The 23310-nt window shown below is 54.3% G+C and overlaps 2 protein-coding genes across 3 annotated transcripts in view; one reads left to right on the top strand and one right to left on the bottom strand.

The window, feature by feature from the left end:
• ZAN (zonadhesin) overlaps window positions 1-13732 on the top strand; it is a 37691-nt gene extending 23959 nt beyond the window's left edge. Inside the window, 18 exon segments of the mRNA XM_053213589.1 lie at window positions 78-286; window positions 534-678; window positions 1098-1345; window positions 1442-1606; window positions 2134-2258; window positions 2599-2894; window positions 7042-7256; window positions 7687-7828; window positions 8219-8460; window positions 8899-9028; window positions 9217-9391; window positions 9688-9861; window positions 10137-10276; window positions 10732-10931; window positions 11027-11165; window positions 11734-11874; window positions 13425-13530; window positions 13624-13732. Of these exon segments, the coding sequence (XP_053069564.1) occupies window positions 78-286; window positions 534-678; window positions 1098-1345; window positions 1442-1606; window positions 2134-2258; window positions 2599-2894; window positions 7042-7256; window positions 7687-7828; window positions 8219-8460; window positions 8899-9028; window positions 9217-9391; window positions 9688-9861; window positions 10137-10276; window positions 10732-10931; window positions 11027-11165; window positions 11734-11874; window positions 13425-13530; window positions 13624-13672 (3041 nt within the window). The 3' untranslated portion in view covers window positions 13673-13732.
• A 2257-nt stretch (window positions 13733-15989) lies between these two features.
• EPHB4 (EPH receptor B4) overlaps window positions 15990-23310 on the bottom strand; it is a 31153-nt gene continuing 23832 nt past the window's right edge. For both annotated transcript variants that reach the window (XM_027042065.2, XM_027042064.2), the window contains exons 12-17: window positions 23002-23249; window positions 19635-19850; window positions 19208-19357; window positions 18607-18800; window positions 18236-18391; window positions 15990-17111 (exon numbers count right to left, since the gene is read on the bottom strand). In XM_027042065.2, coding sequence (XP_026897866.1) covers window positions 16982-17111; window positions 18236-18391; window positions 18607-18800; window positions 19208-19357; window positions 19635-19850; window positions 23002-23249 — 1094 coding nt within the window. In that variant the 3' untranslated portion in view covers window positions 15990-16981. The remainder of the gene's footprint in view (window positions 17112-18235; window positions 18392-18606; window positions 18801-19207; window positions 19358-19634; window positions 19851-23001; window positions 23250-23310) is intronic.

Genomic DNA, 23310 nt, shown 5'->3' with positions numbered 1-23310 from the left:
ATTCTCTGGGAGCTCTCGATGCCCCGAGCTCAGGGTGCTGGAAATCACTGCCCTTCCTGACACTGGTTTCTTCTTAGCTCTGAAGTGCCCGTCCAGCAGCAGCTACAGCCCCTGTGCCAACCCCTGCCCAGCCACCTGCCTCAGCCTGACAGCCCCCAGAGACTGCCCAGCAGCACTGCCCTGTACGGAGGGCTGTGAGTGCCAGAAAGGTCACATCCTGAGTGGAACCTCCTGTGTGCCCCTCAGCCAGTGCAGCTGCGTCGACCAGGAGGGCTACTACCACCCGGTGAGAGGCCGGACCGCAGCGCCACATGTTTGGGGAGCAGGAGGCCTCAGAGCCTGTGAAGGGATAAGGCGGCGGGGCCAGTGCTAGGGGCTGAGCAGTAAGCCCAGAAGCCCGAAGGCTGAGAAAGTCTGGGGATGGAGGCAAGCAGCCAAGGGGAGCGAGCCGGAGGAGGCGCCCGGGGTAGAGGGTTCTGTCCAACTCTGGCTTCCAAACCTCCATGGGCTCTGCTGACGCCCACATCCCACAGGTCGGGGAGAGATGGTACGCGGACCACACCTGTTCCAGGCTCTGCACCTGCTCCATTCGTAACGCCATCTCCTGCCAGCAGGCCGCCTGCAAGCCTGGCCAGATGTGCTGGCCCCTGGATGGGCTGCTACGCTGCCGGGCTTCAGGTAGAAGGCCCTTGAGCACACAGGAGGACCCCGGTGTCACTGAGACTGCTGTCCCCAACTCCTCCTCACCCTCTCCCATCAGATGTAGCTCTTGGGCTCCTATGTCCGGGGTCCCAAAGAACTTCTGACTGGGAATGATGACCCTTGTGCCTTTGGAAAGGGCTCCTCGTGTTCACTCATGGCTGTCCCGGCCGTGAACTTAGATGGGACATTGTGAGTCCCATTATGATGCCACATTCTCTGGCAGAATAGCTCCCCTTCCACCCCCAAGCCTCACCCTAGCCTGGCCACCGAGCCTTTATTTCTCTTCTCCCCTCCCTGTGGGGCCTCCTTCACCTTCAGCTCTCCTCACAGATGGGGAGAGCACTTGTTCTTGGAGAGGCTGGACCACTCCTCAGCAACCCGTCTCTCTCTGCCAGGTATGGGAGTGTGCCGTACCTCAAACCACTCTCAGTACCTGAGCTTCGATGGCACTTACCACACCATCAGGGACACCTGCACTGGTATCCTGGTGAAAGTGTGCCACCCCACCATGGACCTGCCTTTCTTCAAGATCAGCATCAAGTATGGGAAGAAGAGAGGCCAGTCTGCTGTTTCCTACCTCCACCAGGTCAACGTTGACTTCTTTAATACCCTCATTACCTTGATAAAGGACCACCGTGTGCTGGTGAGCTGGGTGGTGTGGGGGGGAAGGGAGGAGGCCAGCTCTGGGGAGCGGGCTCAGGTCCCTCTTCCCACTCACCTGCCCTGCCCTCCTCTGTAGATCAACGGCACACAGGTCACCTTTCCCTTCGCCACCGAGATCCGAGGGCTCAGAATCAGTATTGTTGGCAACAACACCGTACTCTATTTTAACACCGGGGTCCAGGTCAAGTTTGACGGCAAAGATTTCTTTGAGGTCCAGCTCCCTGCAGCCTATTACCAAAAGGTGGGGGAATCCCCTGGCTCTTCTCTAGGAGAGTCTGTCTCAAGAGGGCCGAGCCCTCTCCAGACCTAACTGGTCACTCCCCAGAATGGAGGAGGGCTGGGAGTGCGCCTGTTTCTTAGGAGTGGAAATGCGGGCCCATGCCATATGAAAAAGTCTCCTTTTTCTTTCTTTCTTTCTTTCTTTCTTTCTTTCTTTCTTTCTTTCTTTCTTTCTTTCTTTCTTTCTTTCTTCTTTCTCCTTCCTTCCTTCCTTCCTTCCTTCCTTCCTTCCTTTCCTTCTTTCCTTCTTTCTGAGAAAGAAGGAAAGAAAGCAAGTGAGAGCGGGAGGGGGGTGGGGGCAGAGAGAGAGGCAGACAGAGGATCTGAAGCAGGCTCTGCTCTGGCAGCAGTGAGCCCAATGTGGGGCTCGAACCCACAAACCATGAGATCATGACCTGAGCCAAAGTTGGACGCTTAACTGAGCCATCCAGGCACCCCAAAAAAGCCTTTTTTGCTTCCCTGGTGCCCAGAACCCTTTTGCCCACCCAGGTCTGTGGCTTGTGTGGAAACTTCAATGGTGAGGAAGAGGATGAGCTCATGATGCCCAATGACGAATTAGCCCAGAATGACGCTGAATTTGTGGAGAGTTGGCAAGATAAGGAGTCTCACCCAAAGTAATTGTCCCCAAAGCCTCTAACCTTTCATAGGAACAGGAGTTGGGATCCTGGACTGTGTAGCGTGCCAGGGATAGGAAGACTGGAGTGTTCCTGTATGTGTGCAACTTGACAGAGGATGGCTTCTGGGTCCCCAGAACCTATCTGGGGACACATGAGCCTTCCTTTCTTCGCTTCAGAGTGTGGACAGGGACTGAGGCTTCCGGAAGGTAGCCGGAGCTTGGACCAGCTTCCTAGTGAAGACAAGACAAGGGGGTCTTCTGAGTCACTTGGGAGGGCCAAGTCATTTTCATGGGTGGGGCAGTGGCTGTCCCTGTGATGACCCTTTTCTCCTCTGCAGTTGCCAAAAAGAGAGCCAGGAGACCCAAGCAATACAGCTGGAGAATCTAAATATAGGCTGCAGGAGAGATGACCTGGTGAGAGCCCAGGAACAATGCCAGGCGGCCTTTCAGACTCCGGCCTGGACTGAGTGTGCCACCTACGTGTTCCTCAAGCCCTTCCTGCTCAAGTATATCCACAACCTCTGTCAGTTTGGAGGCCTACGCCATGCCCTCTGTGGATCTCTGGAAAACTTCGCAGCCACCTGCCGGGCCCAGGGGCTCCAGCCCCCAATCTGGAGAAACAGCAGTTTCTGCCGTGAGTGTCCCCTACGGTCACCCCGGAGCACTCCCACACCTCCTTTCCATCTGCGTGTCCCTTAAAGCTCCCTGTCTTCCTTTTGGGCCATGCCCAACCTGCATCTGACCTCGTTGTTCAGCTGTGGCTCCTTTGCAACAAGGTCTTAGCCAATGCCCCTATGACGGGGACAGCACACATGGACCTTGCTTTTCCACACCCCTCCTTTCCTTTATCCACACCGCTCCCTGAACCTGGAAAGTTCCAGGTTTTAACACCGGGGTCCAGGTCAAGTTTGACGGCAAAGATTCTTCTCGCCTCCTGGCAGACTCCTAGGCATCCTTCTGTAGTTCTTAACATTATTTTCTTCAAATTAGAATTCACATACCATAATAGTCACCACTTTAAAAATACAATTCGTTGTTTTCTAGGATATTTACAAGCTCTGCAACCATCATCACTATATAATTCCAGAACCTTTTAAACTTTAAGACAGTGGTTAGTGTGTTTTTAGGATGTGACGCATTCACATGGTTCAGGAACTTTTAATGTATTAAAAGATTGCCTGGGGCGTCTGGGTAGCTCAGCCAGAAGTGCGTGCGGCTCTTGATGTCAGGTCATGAGTTCAAGCCCCATGTTTGGGGTGTGGAAATTACTAAAAGAATAAAAAAAAAAAGATTGCCAGTGAAGAGTCTCCCTCCCCCCTGACCCCGGGTCACAGCCTGACCTTATCAGCATCTGAGTATTTTTCCAAAGATCTTTTACTTATGCCCATAGAAACAAATGCAAATTAATTTTCCTTATTTTTAAAATTTTTATTTGTTTTAAAAATAGCATACAAGATCCAGTAGATTGCATTTTATTTTTTTTAACTTTATTTTTTATTTTTTAAAATTTACATCCAAGTTAGTTAGCATATAGTGAAGCAATGATTTCAGGAGTAGATTCCTTAGTGCCCCTTACCCATTTAGCCCATCTCCCCTCCCACAACCCCTCCAGCAACCCTCAGTTTGTTCTCCATTTTTATGAGTCTCTTCTGTTTTGTCCCCCTCCCTGTTTTTATATTATTTTTGTTTCCCTTCCCTTATGTTCATCTGTTTTGTCTCTTAAAGTCCTCATATGAGTGAAGTCATATGATTTTTGTCTTTCTCTGACTGACTGATTTCACTTAGCATAATAACCTCCAGTTCCATCTGCGTAGTTGCAAATGGCAAGATTTCATTCTTTTTGATTGCCGAGTAATACTCCATTGTATATATAGATCACATTTTTCTCTTTTTTTTTTTAACGTTTATTCATTTTTGAGACAGAGAGAGACAGAACATGAACGGGGGAGGGACAGAGAGAGAGGGAGACACAGAATCGGAAGCAGGCTCCAGGCTCTGAGCTGTCAGCACTGAGCCCAACGTGGGGCTCAAACTCACAGACTGTGAGATCATGACTTGAAGTTGGACACTTAACTGATTGAGCCACCCAGGCGCCCCAGGAGAGAGAGAATCTTAAGTAGACTCCCCACTGCTCAATCCCACGACCCTGGGATCATGACCTGAACCGAAATCAAGAGTCAGACTCTCAAATGACTGAGCCAGCCAGGAGCCTCTGTCATAATTTTTTTAAATGCTTATTTATTTTTGAAAGAGAGAGAGGGAGAGAGAGAGAGAGAGAGAGAGAGAGAGAGAGAACATGAGTGGGGGAAGGACAGAGAGAGAGGGAGGGAGAGAATCCCAAGTAGGCTCCACACCGTCAGTGCAGAGCCCGCCACGGGGCTCAAACCCATGAACTGTGAGATCATGACCTGAGCCGGAGTCAAGAGCCGGACGCCTAACCGACTGAGCACCACCCCCCCCTCAGGCGTCCTGTGTCATATATTTTTTTTAAGATTTTATTTTCAAGTCATCTCTACACCCAATGTGGGGCTCGAACTCAAAACCCTGAGATCAAGAGTTGCCTGCTCCACAGACAGAGCCCGCCAGGTGCCCCTTGTTTGTCCCACTTTACTTAACTAGTCTCCTGTTGGCAGACTTTCTAGTTGTCTCCAATTGTTACTGCAGACAGCGCTGCAGTTACGATTTTGTATGTACGCGTCTGTCCGTAGGATAAACTGCTGGGGGTGGGATGCTGGATGAAGGACTGTGTGCATTCGTTCTTCTGAGGAATGCTGCCAGTTGGCTTTCCATAGCGGGTGAGGAGTTTACGTTCCTACCAGCAACACGGGAGAGTGCCCGATTCCCCACAGCCTCGCCAACACAGAGCATCGTCACACTTTCGGACCTTTGCCAATCTGATACGTGAAAAATAGAGTCTTAATTTGCATTTTTCCTATGAGTGAGGTTATGCATTCTTCCACGTGTTTGGGAGTTGTTTGAATTTCCTTTGCTGAGAACTCTGTCTTCATATCCCTTCACCATTTTTTTTCCACTGGCTCGTTGGCTTTTATCAAACTATCTTATGGAGGTCCTTTATCTATCACAGAGAGTAAGTAGCCCTTTATTAGTGCTGAGTTGCAAACATTTTTCCAGTTTTTTTTTTCTTTGACTTTTTTTGTCAGGCAAATAAAAGAGATACATGTATGTGGGGTAGCATATGGTAGTCTTTGTTCTGTGGCTTCTGCATTTGGAGCCATAGTTACAAATGCCTTACAGCTCCAGACTTAAAAAAGAATTTGCTCATGGGCGCCTGGGTGGCTCAGTCAGTTAAACGACTGACTTTGGCTCAGGTCATGATCCCAAAGTTTTTGTGGGTTCGAGCCTCCCATCGGGCTCTGTGCTGATCATGGGAGCTTGATAGGGATTCTCCCTCTCTGTCCCTCTTCCCCTCCCCTGCTTATGCTCTCCTTCTCTCTCTCAAAACAAATAAACAAACTTAAAAAAATTCATTAAAAAAAAAAGAATTTGCTCATGTTTTGCTTCAGCATTTAAAGTTTATTTATTTTGAGAGAGAGAGGGAAAGTGCAAGCAGGGAAGAGACAGAGAGAGGGAGAGACAGAATCCCAATCAGGCTCCACACTGTCGGTCAGAGCCCGACCTGGGGCTCGAACCCACGAACCATGAGATCATGACCTGAGTCCGGAGTGGGACGTTCAACTGACTGAACCACCCGGGTGCCCCTGCTTCAGCATTTTTATGATTTCTTTCTATTTTTTTAAGTAAGCTCTACACCCAATGTAGGGCTACCGACCAAGCCAGCCCAATGGTTTCTTTTTTTATATTACATGTTTGATCCACAGGAATTTTTATTCTGGTACACAGTACGAGATGTGAATCACATTTGTTTTTATTTTTTCCCCTAGCATCTTAAATGACCTGTCTCTTTTTCCCACTGCCTGAGATGCCATGATTTATTCTATACTAAATTCCTATATGTATCTGGTCCCTATGGGGTCTTCTTTGTCCTTTCACTGCTGTGTCTTCACTTACTAGTAACCCAGTGTTGTGATCATTGAGAGTTTAAATTGTGTTTTAATTTCTGGTAGGGACATTCACTACTCACTGCTCTTTCTTTTCTTTCATTTTTTTAAGTTTTCTTGGCTTTTCTGGTTTGTTCATAGCTTCCTCTCCACTTTAATACCTTCTTGCCCTATTAAAAAAAAAAAACAAAACAGGGGTGCCTGGGTGGCTCAGTTGGTTAAGCGTCTGACTCTTGGTTTCAGCTCATGTCACGATCTCAGTTTCCTGCGTTCCCTGTGTGGGGCTCTGTGCTGACAGCACGGAACCTGCTTGGGATTCTCTCTCTCTCCCTCTCTCTCTCTGCCCCTCCCTCATCCAGGCTGTCTCTGTCTCAGAATAAATAAATGGACTTAAGACAACAACAACAATGCAAAATCACGCTGGCGTGTTCTATTGGGGTCATGTGAAATGTATAAATTAACTTAGGGACAATTGACTCCTTTATGTTGTAGATTCTTGCTATCCGTGAACATTTCCATTTGATCACAGGTACTTTGCTTAAAGGGCTCCATTTCTCTCCTGCAACAGAGCGAATACCTCCCTGCTCCTGTTGCACACGCACACTTGTCACACACTGACCACACACATCAAAGTCGCTGGGCTGCTGGCTGACCTCTGTCTCCCACACTGAATTGGTGGAAGGGCCGTTTTTATTCCTTTCTTTCCTTGGGGCCTGGCACAGAGCCCACGCTCAATAAATGTTTACCCTCCCCCTCCCCCAGCTCTGGAATGCCCCATCCACACCCAGTATTCGTCCTGCGTTCCCTCCTGCTTACCTTCCTGCGTGGACCCATCAGGCCAGTGCAGTGACACCCAAGTCCCCACCATCTGCAAGGAGGGCTGCATTTGTCAGTCCGGCTTCGTGCTCAGTGGGAAAGAGTGTGTACCCAGGAGTCAGTGTGGTGGCTGCACAGACGACTATGGCAGCTCCTTCCCTGTGAGTGGGGACAGGAAGTAGCGGGGGGGACAACACCTGGAAGCTGGCATTTTCTCCCTTCCTGGGTCTCTTTGAGCCTGGGGACAGAGCAGGGTGGTGTCCAGCCAGGGCTGGGCTGGGGGGGGGGGGGCGGTGGGCATGGTTTGGGTTTTGGATCTGAGGAATCCAAACAGCCGGGATGGGGCGTGGCCTTGGTTTGAATCCTATGGGTACCACTCATGAGTCAGAGGACCTCCGTGACCTCAGTGTCCTCATCTGGAAGATGGGTCCAGTAGTACTTCCTGAACAACGTATGTAAGACACCAAGCACGATGCCTCTAGGAGGCGGTACCATAACTGCCTCTGGCCTGGGCCAAGTAAGCCATTCAGACTGTGGGCCTAGGCTGGCCCTTCCCTCCTCACGCCCTGGTTCTTCCCGTGGCTTCTCTAGGAGGGTAAGACCTGGATCACCATTCGCTGCACCAGAAGGTGTGCCTGCACTTCGGGAACCGTTCACTGCCAGCAGTTCAGCTGCCCCTCTGGCTCCCATTGTGAGCCCCAATCTGACGGCACGGGCACCTGTGACGTTAACAGTAAGAGGGGCAACTGGGGAGGTGGAGCAAGAGGTGAGGCCAGAAGGGGCTCAGGCTGGGAAAGTCTGGAGAGGGAAGGGGGCCCAGCACGGGCAGGGGGTGGGCCTGCAGCCTCATTTGGGCTCTCACCTGCTCCATGGCCTAGCCGTGGCCGCCCCTGGGATTTGCACTATTTGCACTATTAAGTGCAAACAGAGGGGACGGGACCAAGAGATCTCTCAGGTTTTGTAATGGGAGCTGGGAAAGGAAGAAGGTTGAAGGTCAAGTATCTAGGGAGCTGGGGGCTCGGAGGGAGGGTGACCAGAGACATCAGGGCCTTAGAAGGATTCTGAGCGTTGTTCTATCCGGGAAGGGTCCCTTCTGAGTGTCTGTCCTTCTTGGCAGCCTCAGAGCAACGCTCAGTTTACGGGGACCCCCATTACCGTACATTTGATGGCCTCAGCTACCTCTTCCGGGGCCACATGACTTACACTCTGATAAAGACGGTGGACGCGCTCCCCACTGGGGTGGCACCTCTGATCGTCGAGGGGCGCAACAAAGTGTATTTGCCCTGGAGCCCCGTCTACCTGCACGAAATCATCGTGGTGATCTATGGCTACACAGTCCAGCTCCGGGCTCATCTGGAGCTCGTGGTAAGAGCCAGGCCGGGCCCGGTGGGTGTCGGGAGGCGGCCTGGGCCTTGGGAGGCCACCGAAAACAGGCGAAGCCAGGGCTCCGTGTTCTCTGGGAAGTTCCTGGCCTGGGCTGCCTGGTTATGGAAGTCGGAATCAGTGCCACACTCCCCTCATGGGATGAGGCAGAGGAGGGCAGCAGGATTGAGCCAGAGGTCGGAGACAGATAGGGAGAAAGGGAAGGAGAGAACATGCGGTGTGAAGGTGGAGCCAGGCTGAAGTAGGACCAGGGGCGTCCGCTCTGCCAAGGAAGAGAGACGCAGGGGAGCAAACCCTACCGGGGTGTCTCCTTCCATGGAATGATGGCACGGAGATGCCGAGCAGTGCAGAGAGGCAGAGGAGAGGCAGCGGAGGGTCGGGTTGACTCCGGACCACGTGGCTCCCGTCTGTCTTCTCCAGGTCAACAACCAGAAGGTGGACATCCCTTACCAGCCCGATGACCGTCTGCGGGTTAACCTGCGAGGCCATCGCCTGTTTCTGATCACTGACTTCGAGATGCTTGTCAGCTTTGACGGAGGCAAAAATGCAGGTACCTGAGAGCGGGGATGGGAGAGCAGGATGGACGTTTCCAGGAGGGGGCCAGGAAAACCACGTGGTCCCCAGGCCATGGTGAGGAGGCCTCTGCCCTGGGAGTGGGCCCTGAGCGCCTGGGGAGGAGCCTGGAGGGGCAGAGAGGAGGTGGGGAGCCCTGCTTTCGAACACCCCTTCCTCCCGCAGTGATCACGCTGCCCAACAAGTACAAGGGGCTCGTGCGTGGCCTGTGCGGTAACTTTGACGGGAACAAGAGGAATGACTTCGTGCTGCCCAATGGCACCATCACCCAAGACCTCATCGGCTTTGGCAAGAGTTGGGAGGTACACAGGATCAGTGGCGGCCTCGCCCGCTTCGCAAGGTGAGAGGGCTGGGCTTCTGAGTGGCCGCAAGGTGACCGGCCCTGGGGGGTGAGCATCAGCCCGGTATCTGTCCACACCCCACTCACCCCGTATCCTCAGCAGAGGAGGACGCCCGAGGCCGAGAGCCCAGACACACTTGCCTGATCTCGTTCTGTCCCTGCTTCTCAGACCGACTGTGGGCACACTGGCCCTACGGATCCCAGGCTGTGCCCATGCCTCCCCACACTTCCTCCCCAGTTCCAGAGTTCACCATCCTCATGGGCCTCATCTGGCGCCCCCTGGGTCTCTGCCCCAGGGCCATACCGGAGGAGGAAGAGGAGGAAGGGGAGGAGTCAGGCTCCAACACTTCGGAATGCACCCCGGAGCGGCTGGCGCTCATCAACAGCACCCAGGCGTGTAGGGTGCTGGTGGACCCCCAGGGCCCCTTTGCTGCCTGTCACCAGACTGTGGCCCCCGAGCCCTTCTAGGAGTGAGTTGAGGGCCCAGACCACATGGGAGTGGCCTTTGTCTGGGTCCTGCTGCCGGTTCTGTGATCCGAGCTCTGTTTGGCTCTTCTTTCTCTCTGTGGCTTCAGTTCCTTGTGATACGCACCCCCCCCACACACACACACTCATACACATGCTCACACACACTCACACACACGCTGCCTAATATCTTTCTGCTGGGGCTTCCGGGTCCTCTTCTGCAGGGCTGGGTCTCTGCCTCCCCGTCTCTGACAGCCCCCAACTGTCCTGCTACCCCCAGGCACTGTGTGTTTGATCTGTGTACCGCCCGGACCCCCAAAGAGCAGGAGGAACTTCGCTGCCAGGTCCTCAGCGGCTACGCCATCATCTGCCAGGAGGCGGAAGCCACCCCGGCCGGCTGGCGGGACCTCACCGACTGTGGTGAGGCCCTGACCTTCCCCAGCAGCTGGTCCCCTGACCTTCTTGGCCACTTCTGCCCCCTGCTCGGCTCTGAGCCCCCGCTCTTGCTCCTCTTGGGTTGCCCGCCCCGCTTCCCCTATCCATCCCTGGACTCACCACATCCGAGTCCTCCCGACCCAGCCTCCCTCTCTGCCCCACCCAGGAGGCTGCACCCCACCCACCCATGTCAGCCCATCCCGCTCCTTCTGCTCCTTCTCGCCTCCGCCCAGCTTTGCTCCTCCACTTCCTTAGCACGCTTTAATGTCACAGGCAGAAGGACACGCAGAGCCGGCCCACTCTTCTGGCTTCCCGGCCTTTACCAAGCTCTGGGTTCTGTTTGATGACCTTGTTCCCCCCTCCAGCTTCCGGCCCCACGTTCCCCGTATCTGTGGGGTCAGCCGAGCCTAGCCACCACCTCACTATGACTTTCCCGTCAGCCTTGGCGTGTCCGGCCAACACCGTCTATCAGAGCTGTATGACACCCTGCCCAGCCTCCTGTGCCAACCTGGCAGCCCCTAGGGACTGCAAGGGACCCTGTGTGGAAGGCTGTGCCAGCCTCCCAGGCTACATCTACAGTGGTGCCCGGAGCCTCCCCGTGGCCCACTGTGGCTGCACCAGCAACGGCATCTACTACCAGGCCCGGGCTGGGAGTGGAGGGCCCTGTGGGGGCAGGAGAGCCCGACGAGGGGGGAAAACCAGACCTTCTCCTCTCGGCCCTTCTCCCCTCTGCAGCGGGGTGACAGCTATGTGACCGAGGACTGCTCTCAGCGCTGCACCTGCGCCAGCTCGGGGGTGCTGCTGTGTGAGCCCCTCCGCTGTCGTGCCGGGGAGATCTGCACCCTGGGGAACCTCACTCGTGGCTGCTTCCGAGGTGAGCCTAGACCTCCCCTTGGCTTCAAGCTGCCCCCTTGTGGGGGGGAGGGGGAGAGCGGGACCGAGGATCGTCCCTCTCAGTCTTCGATGTCAGGAGGCTGGCCGTCATCCCACTCTCTCATTTTTTGGGAGGGGCAGAGAGAAAGAATCTGCGTGCAGTGAGTGCCTGCCATCTGCCAGGCACTGTGCTGGGGCCTTGTCCCGGCATTAGCTTTCCGTGATCTTCAGTCCTTACCCCACATCCCCACTATAGGTAAAGAAAGTGGAGTTCAGAGAGGGTGAGCACTTTCTCCAGAGCCCAGGGCTAGTGAGTGTAGAGCCCAGTTTGAAAGGCAGGCTGGTGTATATGTTAACTAACTTGGATTTAAATAAAAATAATCAAAAAAAAAGTTAAAACTCAGGGGGAAAAAAAAAAAAAGCAAGCAAGCAACAAGCCAGGCTGGCAGACCCCTGCCCAGCCTCTTCCAGCCTCTGTTTCCCTCTCTGGGGTCCCAGCCCCAGGCCCCTCTCCCTGCTGTGGGTGTCCTCTTAGAACCACCCCCCCATCACCCCGCTTGTCCTCACAGAAAGCCCATGTCTACGGAACCCCTGTCAAAATGATGGACGGTACCAGGAGCAGGGAACCCACTTTACCTGTGAGTGTGAACTCGGTTACGGGGGGCACCTCTGCACAGAGCCCCAGGATGTGCCACCCCCTGGAAAACCAGGTGAGAACTTCATCCCAGACCCTGTATCCTCACCGCCCCTTCCCCACCACCAATTGCTACAGCATTATTCCATGTACATAATGTGAACATATAATGCATACCTATTACAGAGCTATGACGGGTAGTAGATTCTTAATGTAACACACATTATAGAAAACATAATAAGATAATATGCTCCCTAGAGATGAGCAGAGCAAGGAGTTTCAAAGAATCCGAGTCTCTGTGCCCATCCCCTACCGACATACAGTAGCCCCCCACTAATCTGTGGGGTGTACTTTCCAAGACCCCCATCCAAACCCAGGTGGATGCCCAAAACCACAGACAGCCCCGGACCCCATCTGGTTTTTCCTGTACATGCAGACGTATGATGAAGTTTTGTTTATCAGTTAGGCGCAATAAGAGATTAACAACAACCGAATAGAACCAGAGCAATTACTATAATAAAAGTCATGTGAATGTGGTCTGTCTCTCAAACCGATTGTACTGTCCTCCCCTTCTTGTGATGATGGGAGAGAAGATGATGAGGGAGGTGCATGATGTAGGCGTTGTGATGTAGTGTCAGGCTGTTGACCTTCTGATGCTACTGGACCATCTGCTTCTGGACTGCGGGTGACTGTGGGTGACCAAGTGTGGAAAGCGAAACCCCAGATTACGAGGGGGGACCCGCTGTCCTCTGGGATCTTCTCTCGGAACCCCGGTCCCTTCTCTGGTCTCCTTGCCTCACTCCTGCTCTTCCTGTCCTGTCTCGGATCCGTCTGAGCCTCTCCAGTACCTTTGACCCTTTCTCCCCATCCAAAACTTGAATTCCCTTGAGCCTCTGAGCCTGTGGTTCTCCGACTTTATCCCACCTCTCACCCAGGGTGGGGTGGGTGGGGGTGGTTTTTTCTACGTGTTCATTTCAGGACTCCCCCCTACTCCCGGCAGCCCAGAGATTTGGATTCAGTAGGTCTGGAGGGGGCCCAGAAATCTGCATTTTTAATAAGCTCCCGGGTGACTAGTAGAAGTGATTCCGGGGGCGCCTGGGTGACTCAGTTGGTTGAGCGTCCAACTTTGGCTCAGATCATGATCTCACAGTTCATGGATTTGAGCCCCGCATCGGCCTCTGTGCTGACAGCTCGGAGCCCGGAGCCTGCTTTGGATTCTGTGTCTCTCTGCCTCTCTCTGCCCCCCTCTGCTCCTCTCCCCGACTTGCACTCTATCTCTCTCTCTGTCTCAAAAATAAATAAATATTAACAAAACATTTTAGAAGTGATTCCAGGGCTGCTCGTTGAGAAGCACTGGCCACAATGATACCCTGGACTCTAGGGGACCAGCTGGACAAACACCCCCCTTAACAAGGCTGATGGGAGTTGAGTGTCCAGAAACACAAAGGGACCCTGGGTGTGTGGTGCCGAGGCCTTGGAGTAAAAGCCTTCTGGAGGGAGAACTAGTCACACCCAGGGACTCAGGGGTCACAGTCCTTTCCGGTGGCAACTTAGGATGGAAGGGGAGTGTCTCCTCCCCCACGCCTTCCTATCCCATGTGCCTCTGTTCTGTCCCCCTCACCCCAGAAGCATCCAGCTTTGTGGCCATCCTGTTGGGGATGCTCGTGCCTGTGGTGGTCATAGTGCCGGCAGTGACCTGGGAATGTGTTTCCAGGAAGAGGAGGAGGAGGAGGTGAGTTCTGGGAAAGGGGATGAGCAGGGGTGAGTGGAGACGAGTCCACAGGGGAGTGGGCACTGACCCTCCTCTCTTCCCCACCACTCCCAGGGAGAAAACGCAGAGCCGGAACAGAGAACAGGCTGGCCGATGCTGGTGAGAACAATCCCAGCCCCACAAAACCTTGGCGACTGGGAGCTGAGTCTGCCTCTAATGCGGGGTTTTCTTGCTTTCTCCTCAGATTTTGTTCCAGAGCATGCCCTTAGAGTCCCTCAGTTTTGAGTTGCCCTCAAAAAAGGAGAGAGAAAATTAAAATTTATTTTTGAAATGTGAATTTCCACATGACTGTGGTGGAGGAAGGGATCTGTGAAGTGGGTCTTGGGGGGGGGTGAAATAGGAGGGAGGGACACAAGTGTGCAGGGCTGGGGGGTGGCCAGCGCTGGGTGCTCTGCAAAATGTCCAGAGGGGAGGCGGACTGAGGTCTGACTGTCCCTTGGACAGAGCCGCTTGGTGGTGGGGTGTCCAGCCCTCTGGCTTCTGGGAAATGGGAAAAAAGCCTGCACTTTCCCAGTCTCCCCAGGAACCCAGGTGATCCCGAGGAGGCTGACATTTCCCATGAGATTAAACACAGGGTGGAGGCTAAGGATGGGGAATGTGGCTTTTTTGCCTGTGATCCTCCGGGGAGGCCCCTCGCTTCTGCGCACATCCATTTCCCAAGAGGGTCTAGGGGTTACTATGGCAACTGCTGGTGAGGTCTAGGGGCTGAGGAGTTCGGAGCCCCATCCCAGCAGCTGAGGCCAGCTCTCCTTAGCCTGAAGCCAAAGGGCTCACATTCTGACCCCTCCCCCAGGATCTCAGGCCTCCCGACGACGGGCAGGTCACTGCTTGGGGATGGGGCCTGGAACATCCTGCTTGGGCGCCAAGAGGGAAAGGAAGGCTGCCAATTGGGGTGGGGAGGCCAGGACGTAAGACCCCAAGGGACAGGGGATGCCAGAGCAGGCAGGACACTGGGTTCTACAAAGGAACCCTTCCTCTGTGCTTATTTTCTAAGGACCCTTGCAGCCACCCTCGTGTAAGGAATGGAGATCCCACCTGGTTGGGGAAGGGCCCGGGGAGGGAGGGATGGCTCCGGACCCGGCTGGCTGGGGGGAGCAGCTCTCACTCGAGCTGGGCATGGCAGGGGTGCTCAGGGGGTTCTGCGAGTGAGCTGGCTGCACTTTGGCTCGGGCATCACGGGGTTTCCTGCTGCACACCCCGTCCCCACCCGAACTCCCTTTACCGCATCTTTGACCTTTGGCCTGTTTTTCGTCTGTGCCCTGTCCCCTTGACCTCTGCCCCTCCCCTCAACAACTAAGGTCACCTCATCTAGCCCGGATGTCTGGTTGGGAGGGAAAAGGGGTGGCCTGGGCCAGCATCCTCCCAGATAGACCACGTCCTTCTGGACCCACGCGCCCTCCATCCTTAGCAGGATGGAGTCCCTCCCATACCTCTTGAGTGTACAAAACAGGAGTGATGGGTCATCGAGGGAGTGGACAGAGGATTCCAGAGCATTAGGACGCTAGAAGAGGCTGGGACAGGTAGGAAATCACAGACGGGATCGCCACCTAAGGCCACCTGGGCAGGGAAGGACAGAAACTGTGATTTGGGGTCCCGCACAGACCCCAACACAACAGGGGGCACCGGAGATGCAGAAGTAGCAAGGCTGGCCCCTGCAGGTGTCCCTGAGGGTGGGCAGATTGGGAGCAAAGGAACAAAAGAGGACAAGGACTCGCAGGGGTTTGACCCCATCCCCATCTTCCTGTTTGGAAGTTGGGGGAAGACATTCAGGTGGTTTCCCCTCCCCTTTGGAAGAGCCTGGGAGAACCTGCCCGGGCAGCATCTTGAAAGGGGGAATTGTCTTCCCAAGGACTCAGCCCAGGGTGTGTGTGTGTGTGTGTGTGTGTGTGTGTGTCTGTGTGTGTACCCGTGGGGGGTCCACATCCCTCACTCCAGCTCTGCCCCTCCCCCACAGCCCATGCAGACTTTTCCCCCATTGCCTCTAAACCAACCCCAGCTGCCAACATCTGGCCCACATCTGTCTCCTTCATCTAACTGGACCCCCACCCCAGCCAGTGCCCCCCTATACTCCTTCAGGGGGCTTCGGGGCAGGGCTACAAGCTCAAGGCCTCCCCGGGTGAGGCCCCCTACCAGGGCTGGGGAACCAGGACAGGGGAGGGAGGGGCAGCCCCACCCCGGAGGTGCCCCAGGCTCTTGGCAGAACCATCTGGAGCCGTTAGAAGCAGCTGCCAATGACTCATCTCCCACTGCCCCCACCCCACCACCTCAGACACACCCTGGGGCCCGGGAACCAAGCCTGCAGCCCCCTGCAGCCCCCCACAGCCCTGTCTCCAGACCTCCGACCACTCTTCCATACCCAGGCCGCACTCTCCGCGGAAACCTGGCCCATCCCCCCATCCCCAATCACCCCCAGAACTGCACAGTTTCCCAGTTTCTTTTATTTATACAAAAAAAAAATTGTTTTAAATATAATTTAAGATCCCCTCCAAGCACCGGTGTCTGTCTCTGGTTTCCACCACCTCACCCCTCCCACACCCCCTCATGGACACAGCTTGGGGGTACTTGGGGGCAGGGAAGTGTCTGGGAGTTGTGGTGCGACCAAGGCATTGTTCCGGAAACAGACACAGCGATGAGGCCCTGTTTCACCCTGGGCAAAGGAGGCAATAATGAAACGGGCCCCTCCAACACAAAAGGTAATGACAAGGACGGTGGAAGAACAAACAACAACGAAAAACAACAAAATAAGGGCGGGGGGAATAAGGCCAAAATAAAAAATAAAACTCAGAAACCTTCAATATGAAGGCAGCAGATGGGGGAGGACCATTTACAAGGGAAAACTGAGTTCGGGGAAGACAGCAGCAAGGTTGGGACATCCAAGTCCAGTGATTTTGTCACTGGGCCACGACACCCCTTCCCGCCTCCGGCCACGATGCGGCGCTCTCCACTCCCGAGCTCCCAGGCTAGTCACCCTCTTCTCTTTGGTCTGCAGGGCAGTGCAGTGGCCCTTCGAGGTGAAGGGGGGGGCGGTACGTGGGGCCCTAACTGGGGATCAGAGGGAGGTTGTGGGGATCGTGCCCAACCACTCCTGGGAAGTTGGCAGATTATAAGCGCTTCCTTTCCCTCTGGTCACACCCAATCCCGAGGGAAGGGCTCCTGCACCCTTGGCATAGGGTTCCCCGCCTGGGGGGCGGGGGGACATGTGATTTCTACTCTCATATGGCAGAATCCTCAAATCCTGTCTCCAAATTGCCAGCTCCCCACCCCCATGGGTTCAAAGTGCAATCCAGTGGGGCCTAGGTATGATGGCCTCTTGGGTCCCCATCCGACTCTGTCCCAGGAAGAAGGGGAGCGGTGTCCCCAGATGGGAGTTCCTGCCGCTCCAGAGCAGTGGGGCCAGGCAAGCAGGTGCAGGTCAGTACTGGGGGGCTGGTGCTCCCGACCCACCCAGGGCTCCAGGCTTGGCCTGGGACTTCATGTGCTGGACACTGGCCAAGATTTTCTTCTGGTGTCCCGCCAGAGTGACTCCAATTCGGAGCAGGTCCCTGGGGAAGAAGGGAGAGCTAGGTGAGGCCATAGGGCTCCCAGGGAGGCTCTCTTAGCTCCAGACACCTTGTCTTGCCTCAGGACTGTCAGCCAATCAGGAAGGCCAGCAGGGGAGGGGCACGTCAATAGTTGCCAATAGTTGCCGGCAGTTTCCGGAGGATTTAAGAGCGGGGCCTCAGTCCTGCACAGCCGCAGTAGAGGGTGGGGTAGGTAGCTGAGCAGGGCTGGCTGGTGGGAGGTTGTGGGGGCCACAGGTTGGGGCTCCAGCAAGGATTAGGAAAAGGCAGAGAATCAGCAAAGGGGAGGAACGAAAGAGGGAAAAACGCGCAAAATGAGGTTGGGGGAAGGGGCTGCACAGATTGCTTTAGAGGAGAAAAGAGAAGTCAGAAGAAAAGGTCAGGGAGAGAGGAAGAGCGGGTGGGGAGGAAGGGGGGAGGGGCGAACACGAGGTGCCCTGCCCCCCCCCCCCGTCCTGAGGCCTGGAGCCTGAGATAAGGGAGAATAGCAGAGGTGGGAAATAGAGAGCACGAGTCTCTTGGACAATCAGGGAGCAGGGGGGTCCATGACCTGCCCTGCGGGGAGACTGCCTCCCACCCCCTGGTTCCTAGATTTCTCTTCCTTCCACGTGTTATTCAAACCTGGCCTGAGAAAAGAGCCTGGGAGGGAAATGGGAAGGCAGAAAGGTGGAGCGCCAGAGGGGCCGACTGGGGGAACAAAGTGAGAGGCAAGTGAGAGGCGTTGGAACCATAAAACTATTTAACATTAAAGCTGGAAAGGATCTCCAAAAACCTAGTCCAACCCTCTCCTTTTATGGGTGGGGAAAACAGCCAGAGTTGTCACTGTTAATGTGAGAGCAGAGCCCGGAATGTAGATACACAAGGATAGATACCTATGGTGCGGCAGGGCCATGGGGTGGCGCAAAGGGGTGAGCTGGGCAATGCCGGCCTGGGAGATTCTGTGGGCTCTCAGCCTCCAGAGCTGTTACTGCTTGTTTTGGTGGGGGTGATGGTGGTGGAGACTCTTGCTAACAGGGTTTGCACCAGGAATCTCCCCCAAAGGTCCCTGCTAAACCTGGTCCCCAGGTACCCCTCAGCCACCACCTCCGGCTTCTGCCACGACTTACTCAGCGGAGATCTGGCTGACCAGTTCGAAGGAGCCAAAGCCAGCGGCTGCGAAACTTTCTTCGTATCTTCCCATCTTGATGGCTCGAAGCCACTCACCCACAGAGCCGAAAGCTGAGTAGTGAGGCTGCCGCTGATCCAGGAGTGGGTGCGAGGCCCTGGGAGGCAAGGATGGGCAGGGGCGCACTGAGCTCCAGGGCTACATCAGGTGGAGACTCTGGGCCCAGCCTCGGAGAAGCAGGCCGGGACAATCCCACAAACCACCAGAGGGACGGATACTTCTGAGGAGGAAGGGCGGGGGCGGGGGGGGGGGGGGGGGGCTCTCAGGTGGTGGCAGAGTGTGGGAAGGAAGCCCGCTGTCTGGGATCCTCACCCGCCATTCTCCCTGGCCACGATTTTGAGACTGGCTGGGTTCCGGATCATCTTGTCGAGGGCGCTGACCACCTGGGGGAAGCGGGGCCGTGCGTTCCGGTCCTTCTGCCAACAGTCCAGCATGAGCTGGTGCAGGGAAGTGGGGCAGTCTGGGGGCGGGGGCAGCCGGTAGTCCTGTTCAATGGCATTGATCACCTGGAAGGACAGGTAGGGGCACTGGGTGAGGGTCTCCCGGGAACACTGGGGTGCCAAAGGACTCCCAGAAAATGGGGACTTAGCAGATGCCGGGAGAGGCGCCATAGCCCCTGAGAATGGCAGATTTGGGGCGGGGGTCCTCCTGGCCGGGGCTGAAGCTGGCTGTGGCTTGAAGCCCCAGTGGCTCTTGGGCCGTGATCTAGATGAGTAACTTCCCAACCCTGCCCTCCTCTGTGTCCTTCTGTGACCAGACGTGCTGTATCAAAGTCTTGGATACAAAGATCAACTCTACTCTGTGCCACCCTCAAGGACAACAGCGATTAGCTCTTTGGGGACCCCACTCCCCAACCCATATCCCACGCGAGAGAACATTTCAGGTAAGCTTGGTAGGACTATGGGACACTTACATCCTGATTGCTCATGTCCCAGTATGGACGTTCCCCAAATGACATGACCTCCCACATCACAATTCCGTAGCTCCAGGCATCACTAGCAGATGTGAATTTCCGGAAGGCGATGGCCTCAGGGGCTGTCCATCTGATGGGAATCTTTCCCCCCTAAAGATGAGGAGGGAAAAGGTTAGCTGAGGGACTCACAGGACCCAGGCATTTGGCCCCCTGCCTTGGCCTTCCCCCAGGCCTCCTTTCTTTCTGGGACTCAGACACATAGCTCAACTCTGTTCTTTTCCTGGACACCGGAAGTTGGGTTCCCTAAGTTGACCGCCCCCTCCATGGTCTGCGCCTACATCCTGACCCTGAACTGGAGCTGCCAGTGCCTCCCATCTTTCCACCTGGCCCTGAGAACCTAGTTCATACACAGGTCCCCCAGCCTCACCAGAGAGCTCGTGTAGGTGGGGTCAGAAGAGTTCTCCTCCAGGAAGCGGGAAAGCCCGAAGTCGGAAACCTTGCAGACAAGGTTGCTGTTGACCAGGATGTTACGGGCAGCCAGGTCTCGGTGGACGTAGCTCATCTCAGCCAGGTACCGCATGCCTGAGGCGATGCCCCGCAACATGCCCACCAGCTGGATGACGGTGAACTGCCCGTCGTTCAGCTGGAGACCAGATGAGGGAGAGGGCACCATCAGGCCAGTGCACCTGCCATCCCCCCTTCCTTCCACTGACCTCCCAGGTAAGCCCTCCTCCTTCCCAGGTAAGCCCTCCTCTTTTCTCTTACTCTGAACTCTCTCAGCTCTCACTACAGTAATCTGACATGATGTTCAAGATTATACGATTATTTTTAACTTTTCTTTTATTTAGGGGCGCCTGGATGGCTTAGTCGGTTAAGCGTCAGACCCCAACTCAAGTCATGATCTCACAGTTCGTGGGTTTGAGCCCCACGTTGGGCCCTGTGCTGACAGCTGAGAGCCTGGAGCCTGCTTCAGATTCTGTGTCTCCCTTTCTCTCTGCCCCTTCCTTGCTCGTGCTCTGTCTCTCTCTTCCTCTCAAAATCATAAACATTATTAAAAAAAAAAACAAAAAAAATCATTTTCTTCTGTTTAGCCTAAGGCAGGGCTTAATATCCAGGGAGTATCAACAAATCCTTTTAATCTCGTACTTTTTTTTTTTTTTTTCAGTTTTTTACTTTTTAAAAAAATGTTTTTAATGTTTTTTTTTTTTTTTTTTAACATTTGTTTATTGTTGAGAGACAGAGAGAGACAGAGTGCAAGCAGGGGAGGGGCAGAGAGAGAGGGAGACACAGAATCCGAATGAAGTTCCAGGCTCTGAGCTATCAGCACAGAGCCCGACGTAGGGCTTGAACCCATGAGCTGTGAGATCATGACCCGAGCTGAAGTTGGAGGCTCAACCGACTGAGCCACCCAGGAGCCCCTAATTTTTTCTTTATTTCTGACACAACTCTTTTCCCCCCATTTTTAAGTAGGCTCCGCGCCCAGGACAGAGCCCAGTGCAGGGCTTGAACTCAGGATCCTGAGATCAAGACCTGAGCTGAGATCAAGAGTCAGATACTTAACTGATTGAGCAGCCCAGGCGCCCCTAGTATGTTCTTTTTATTTGGAGGCAACAGAGTGGCGACAGTTGAGGTGTGCCCTAAACTACCTGTCTACAGGTGCAGATGCACTTGTGCTGACCCAAAGAAAGCTTGCTCAGCCCTCTTGGACCAGCTGTGTGTAGCCTGCAACACGGCAGTGAAAAACTGGGTGCGATCAATGAACACGGCGCCAAAGCCAAGACCTAAAGCCTGACCTTGACCTTTACAGAGTCTGCTCTCACCGGATCAGCCAAACAGTTACAGTGGACAAATCCCATCCTCTGGATTCAGCAAGCACGCAGGGGACCCTTGGCAGCCATGCAGGGCCAGGGCCAGAGTCCAAACCCTGAATTCTGAACCCTCCTCTAAGCCTGCCCCTGTCCCACACCTCAAAACTCAGCTTGCAGAAACGCCGCTGGCCAGATGCTCGGGGCAGACGCCAGGGTTCTCTGCGATTCCTCTCTTCCTCACCTGCCACTTACAATCCATCAGCGGGTTCTGCTGGCCCTGCCTCCAAACCACGTCCCGAATCCAGCCACTTCTCCCCATCCTGCTGCAACTGCCGTGCCCCAAAGGATCGCGAGTCTCCCCACTGGCTCTTGGCTCTTGCCCCCCAGCACACCAAAGGGAGCTCCTAAAATCACCTCTCTTGCCGAAATCCCTCCAAAGGCTTCCCCTTGAACTTCTAATCAAATCCAAACTCCTTACGAAGGCCATGAGGCCCACGTGCTTCTCCTCCATCTGCTCCTGGCTGGCTCTCTCTCATCTACCCAAATGTCAGCCCAAATGTCCTCTCTTCTTCTTCTTCTTCTTTTTTAAATGTAATCTCTACACCCAACGTGGAGCTTGAACTCACAACCTCAAGATCAAGAGTCGCATGCTCCACCAACTGAGCCAGCCAGGCACCCCAAATGTCATCTCTTCTAAAATAGACCCTCCCTCCCTCTCTTGGCAACAAGACCTTTGTATGGTACCAAGGAACAGAAGCCTGTGTCCACAAGGAAGGGTCAGGCCGCCATCACACTACCCCAAGGCCTGCCTCAGCATCTCTCCTGATGAGAGCCAGAGAGCCTGTCCTGGATGGGGTGTCATGTGAGGTACACAGCACCCCCGATGGAGGCTGGCCACACATATTTACTTTTGAACTTATCAGAACATTAAATCTATCTTCTCTTAAAGGAAGTGGAGAAACAATGACCCCATAGGGAAGAAGCTGATAAATCCAGAAGGTGAGACATTCAAAGGAATAAGAGGCCCAGCTTTTCAGAATGTCAGTGTGTCACAACAAAGAATGGTCCTGGATTTAGAAGAGGCTCAAAAAAATAAGCACCAGGAAAAACAAAACACAACAAAACAAACAAACAAAACCACTAAGTGCAATGCTTGAACTAGATCCTGGTTTGGAGGAACCAGGAGGAAGGAGACATCTGGGGGACATCTGGGGGACTGGGTACCGGATGATCCCAAGGAAGCATCATAATTCTGTTAAATGCAATATCTTGCTCTGTAGGAAAATGCGTTTTTTTTTTTTCCCAAAAAGATGTAAAGTTAAAAAATAAAATCCAGTGAAGCCTGTTAAAGTGATGAAAATTAAAAGAAACTCTTCCCCATCATCTCAAGTCACTTTTCCAAATTATCTGTATTTAAATTTTTTTTTTTTTATAGTGACAGAAAGTGGGAGGGGAGAGGGACAAAGGGAGAGAGAATCTTAACCAGGCTCCATCCACAGAACCCCACTCGGGGCTTGATCCCACAACCCTGGGATCGTGACCTCAGCTAAAAATCAAGAATCAGACGCTCAACCGACTGAGCCACCCTGGCGCCCCCAAAATATCTGTATTCCAAAAGTTTATTTGTTTACTTGTTAATTTCCAGTCTCCTCGATTATACTGTCAAGGGCAGAGATGTTCATGGCTTTATTCCCAGGACCTAGGACAGTGGCTGATGTGCCAGGTGGCACTCAGGAAATATTTGTCAAAAGGACAAATGACCATCCTTCCAAATCTTGGGGTCAGCTCGCCCCACTGAGAGGCCATTGCCACTCACAGCCGAAGGAAAAGCCAGTCCCAGGAATTCAAGCTGTCCCGAAGGAAGAACAAAGGGCAGAGGAGGTGTGATGCCCCACGATCGTGCCCCACGATCTACCTTGGTTCTGAGCTCCTTGGCTGTGCTGGGGGAGTGAGGGGGGTGCAGGAGGCTGGGGGCAGAAGGCTCACCCGCAGGAAGGAGTCCAGGGCGCCGTTCTCCATGAACTCGGTGAGGATCATGACAGGCACGCTGTTGGTGACCACGCCCTCCAGGCGGATGATGTTGGGGTGCTCGAACTGGCCCATGATGGAGGCCTCACTTAGGAACTCCCGCCGCTGCCTCTCCGTGTAGCCCCCTTTCAGGGTCTTGATGGCCACACAGCTCTCTTTCTTCCCTGGGGCCTTGAGCCGCCCCCGACACACCTCACCAAACTCGCCTTCAGGAAGGACGCTGAGGGTCAGCCCTCCTCTGCCCACCATCTGGCCCTCCTTTTCCTC

Source organism: Acinonyx jubatus, chromosome E3 (genome assembly GCF_027475565.1).
Source record: "Acinonyx jubatus isolate Ajub_Pintada_27869175 chromosome E3, VMU_Ajub_asm_v1.0, whole genome shotgun sequence".
In the NCBI taxonomy this organism is placed as follows: Eukaryota; Metazoa; Chordata; class Mammalia; order Carnivora; family Felidae; genus Acinonyx; species Acinonyx jubatus.
Note: the sequence above shows the minus strand (reverse complement) of the source record. Positions and strands in the feature narration are given on the sequence as shown.